The sequence below is a fragment of the Schistosoma mansoni genome (assembly GCF_000237925.1).
Source record: "Schistosoma mansoni, WGS project CABG00000000 data, supercontig 0182, strain Puerto Rico, whole genome shotgun sequence".
Taxonomy (NCBI): Eukaryota; Metazoa; Platyhelminthes; class Trematoda; order Strigeidida; family Schistosomatidae; genus Schistosoma; species Schistosoma mansoni.
This window is the reverse complement of record NW_017386066.1, coordinates 138,586-143,255: the sequence shown is the minus strand read 5'-3', so window position 1 is coordinate 143,255 and position 4,670 is coordinate 138,586. Positions and strand designations below refer to the sequence as shown.

The 4,670-nt window shown below is 33.7% G+C and overlaps 1 protein-coding gene across 1 annotated transcript; it reads left to right on the top strand.

Moving 5' to 3' along the window:
* Positions 1 to 530: 530 nt before the first annotated feature.
* Smp_143450 (hypothetical protein) lies at positions 531 to 3,698 on the top strand (the record flags this gene model as incomplete). Its single annotated transcript, XM_018794898.1, has 4 exons — positions 531 to 639; positions 1,730 to 1,836; positions 2,263 to 2,491; positions 3,553 to 3,698. 4 exons carry the CDS (start codon positions 531 to 533, stop codon positions 3,696 to 3,698), a joined length of 591 nt encoding a protein of 196 aa, XP_018647006.1.
* Between the last annotated feature and the right edge of the window lie 972 nt (positions 3,699 to 4,670).

Genomic DNA, 4,670 nt, shown 5'->3' with positions numbered 1-4,670 from the left:
GCACGTCAAACGAAAAAGGAGTAGGTGTTGTGCAATTCATCTTAGATTTTCACAGATCGACAAGCGAGACTGTCGATTTTGACAAACATCAGAGCTTCAAGTTCATTATACAGGAGTTAGAAGCACAGTAGGTCAATAGGATCACAGTAGACGTGTTTGGTTGACTGATGAAATAACTGTTTATTGATGCGAATATGTATGTGATGATGTTGCTTTGAAATGGAAGACATTAATTAATGATTTCAATAAATTTGTCTCACAATGTCATGCAAAATCAAACAATTCATATTGTTCTGAATAATTCTTGACAAACATGAAACTATATAAGAACTTTCGTCTAAATTAGAGTGAATAGTTTCACAGTATTTGAGCGCCGAGTTGATGTAAGACATTAAATAGGAATAATATGTATTTGTAAAATCTCAGCGAATGAATTTGTAGTAAATCCAACGTTTCGCCTGACAATATGGTCCAAGCATTTTCAAGGAATTATGATCAAACATCAAAATTATCGATTCGATAATTTAAATATGAAACTAGTTTGTTCATTGGCTGTAGCTCATTGTCAGCAAACGCTAGGACCATTGTTCATTCGTCATCAAATTTTGTCCAAAATTTTGAAGGAAGTTTTGCGTCGCAGTAGGTTATACTCCATTTAGAATAGCTCCAAAATCTGTGATATCTATACTGAGTTAGTTTAAAACACCTGAACTCTTGTCTATGCACGAATTCGTTTGTTGACTGAATATTATGTAGTAGCTACCTCACTCAATGTCCAATATCATTAATAGAATTTTGTCAACATTGTAATAGTCACTACTCACTAACCAATTAATTGTTGTTTCTACTTGCCGGTAAACTAACAAAGAGTTTTTAAATACCGGTGGTTGTATCGTTGCCATAATTTTCATTGTTTTTTGACATTACAGATGATCAAGAAGTGACAGCGCAGTCTCTCGAGTCTACAAGTGCAGGTGAGTTAGTTGGACTGTAATATTGTCTTATAAATTGCATTTCCATGACGTGTAGTATAAAATGTTAATCGAATCTAGATTATTACAATGTTTGTCTAATGAATTACCTTAAAGCGATCAGTGAATGACTTTTCAGATGTCTGTCTCAACTCTTTCATTGTCCTATTAAACTTAATCTCAGCTTTATTCTCGATGTCTTCCTGTTTGTTGAATTGCAATCCCATCATGCGTCATGTAGATTTGTAATCGAATCAAGTTTGTTTTGATGTACATTGAAGGAATTATGCAGCACAATTTAAATTGATGTTCATTTTTGACACATACTTTGCAATCACTCTCGATCTACAGTGAACATTCTCATGAGTGACGATTTTTAAGGTTTTGTTTGGGTAAAAATTGATGTGAACATCCCAGTTTTGTTTAAATTCACGCATTATTGATTCTTGTTTTAGCTCATTCATTTAGAAACTCCTAACTAGTTTTTGCATATTGGATAACCTAGTTCAAACTGTTTCATGTGCGAGTGATGAAAAATTAGTCTATTCATTTTGAGCATGGTGAGATTTGTAAAAATTGTGATTGAAATGTTCAGTGTTTTTTAATCAGCACGTAAACAATGCATGTTATACAGTGATACCGACGGTTTATTTTGGATGATGTACGATTTCTTCCACGACAGCTGTGTTAATGTTTTGAGTGAATCTCGTGTTTAAATTATGCCAGCATCTAATTTGTTTAATTTCGGTTTGTTTTAGATATCCGTGTTATCGGACTCTCCGTCCACGTTAAGGAGTGGGACAAACTGATTTTAGATTTTACAGAAGAGAAATCACTGAACGTTTTGGACAAATACTGTGCAAACGTAAGTCTCAAGGCTATTACTTGATTTCTTTATTATGAAGTGACCTGTAGGATAACATTATTCGAGTCATTTTGCTTCAATCGATCCTCATAGATTCTTTGATTGAACTTACACATTGATGTTGTGAACGCACAGCAATCAATGTTAGATGATGTATTGTAATAGGATGTGTTAGCTGATGTAAAAATGTGTAAAATACGTCAAAGTGAAACTTTATCATTGTAGTATAAATGTTGAATATCTCTTTGATTCAGTGTTAGGTTATTGTCACTCTGGGCAATCATTTTTGTGACTAGACACAAAAATCCGGATATAAAAAATCATATGAACATAAAAAAAATTTACTTTTTCAGTTAGAATGTTCACTTTCACAAATAGTTCAACAAAATAATTTGACGGAAAGTGGTTTCGTGTAATTTCTTAAAGGTTCTGAATGTGGTGAAGAAACTGGAGCCAAAACTGAAATCCGTTACTCTATCATGTGATATCAGAACATCACAGAACCCAGAGAATATCAATGAAAAAACAATTGGTGTTCAACTTGCCATGTTTTCGAGTGAAATGGAAGAAGTGTATTCATCGGACAAGTGGTTTCCAACGTTAAAAGATACACTTGAATCGGGTAATGTGGATGAGGATAGCACGTGGATAACTGGTAAGTGAATCACCAGTACATTTCAGTTTTCTAGTTGATATCCACAGCTGATAAATATGTAAGGTGTTCAGTTGAGTTGATATCGCTTGTAGTTTCCAGCACTAAGTAAATATACTGTACTCCGTTTCAGATATCGTTTTAGTGAGTGGTGAGTTCACGATAAATTTTGTAGTTTGTGTGTATTATAAAATTTGATGAAATCGATGATACCGCAAAATATTGAACATATTAGTCTGGTAATGTGATGTATGACTTTCAGAAATGACCCATGTGTAATGGTTTGTAAATATGAGTATTCGAAAGAGTGAGAGAAGAATTCCAGTGTCATCGACACAGAGTAATAATTATTTTGATTTGTAGATCCGAAAGAAATTAAAGATGGTAAGTTTTTGTGTATATGATGCAGTTGTTTTGAAATTCAAATTTCCTGTTACCTCTTGATGATCTCAACTGAGGTGTGTAAAAGTGACAGAGTGAAATGTGTTTATTGTGAATGATGTGTGAACTAAATGATGTGATCATGCCGAACGTAATATCGAAGATGCCACTGAAGTGAAATTATACAATTTATTGCATGTGTCAGTGAACGTTTGACTCGTGACGGTCTACGCACAGAGGAATCAAGCGATTGATCAGAAATATCATTCGACTGCTACTTTGTATATCTCTCTGCTGCATTTACGTGATTCTCTCACTAAACAAGTTCACTTTCTCTTCATTAAACTGGTTTAAACCCGTTCAGCTCAATAGACTCCAGATCGCTGTTGTTGTTGAGAATGAATAAAAAAGACAAACTTTCCCGCACTGGTTTCACCTCCTCTTCACAATGAAGTTCTGATTAGTTCGGCCGGGTATGAAATCAACAATAAACGTAAATGATGTCTGAAAAATCCTGTTGCTTCTTTCACAAATTCATCGGTCAACACAATTACCTATATGTAGTACGGCTTACAATACCCACTGGACAGAGTGATTTTATTGACAAACCGATTCATGAAGCTTTTTATTGATGGCGAACATTTGTTTTATAAACTATGTTTAATGAATGTTGTACATTTTAGAGTACTATCTGTTCGAAGAATATTTTAATGTGTATGCAAACGATGATAAGTGTTCTGAGGTGAGTTTCTGGCTGGTCATGTATTATGAAGTCTTTTTGAACCTATGGCGTTTTGCCTTGAGTAATGAAGTACCAGCTACATTTTGATTTAGAGAGCTCATAAGTTTAAGTTTATTGCATGACTTTTATTTCTTTGTATCGTTAATTTCACAATTTCAACGAAACGTTTATCGATACTCGCTTTGATAACATTCGTTGATCTACATTGTTTTCTTGATATTCTGTGGACCATAACATCAAACATGATTGTTATGTGGCCTCCGTAGTATTTGTTATCAACGTTTACCAGAATTTATATAAAACAATTTCATAGAAAAATGAGAGCAAATTCTCACAGAGTTTCTATTTGATACTTATACACCAATACCAAATACTCAATTGCATTAATCCTGTAATACACTGTCTCAATATTTTGGTTTTAGCTGAAGAATATCATGTCGAGACGATACGCCGGGTTAGGTGAAGTAATGGAGAACTGTTTCTTTAATGTATCCACAAAGTCTATAAGTATGAAAATGAAATACGGAGAACTAATGAAAAACGGTTACTGCTGTATCGAGTATAATGTATATAGAAGAATATACTGGTCAATTTGGGATTTATTCCACAACGAAAAAAAAGGTGAGTATTTCTGCAAACTAAGTGAAAAAAAACTTAAAACCGAAAAAAATTCAAGAAACGTATTAGCAAGTATAGAAAGCTAAATGAAGCAACAGAATGAAACATACAGATAGGTGCAAGCATACAAATAAAATCACAAGTAAATTAATTAGGGTGAAATTAGTGATAAACTAGAAGGGATCAGTGAATGATTTTTTTAGATATCAGTCTCAAATCTATCATTGTCCAATTGAATTTACTATGTCGATTTCATTCTCCGTGTCTTCACATTATTTAGATGAGAATAAGAAAGAAGATACGAAAATAACTCAACCCATACTGACTAGTGTGAAGGACGAAAAATCAGTTGGTATGTTTCCTGGGCTAATGACTTCAATCAATCACACATTCAATCACTCACTCACTCACACAGAAACTCACTCACTCACTCCATCATTC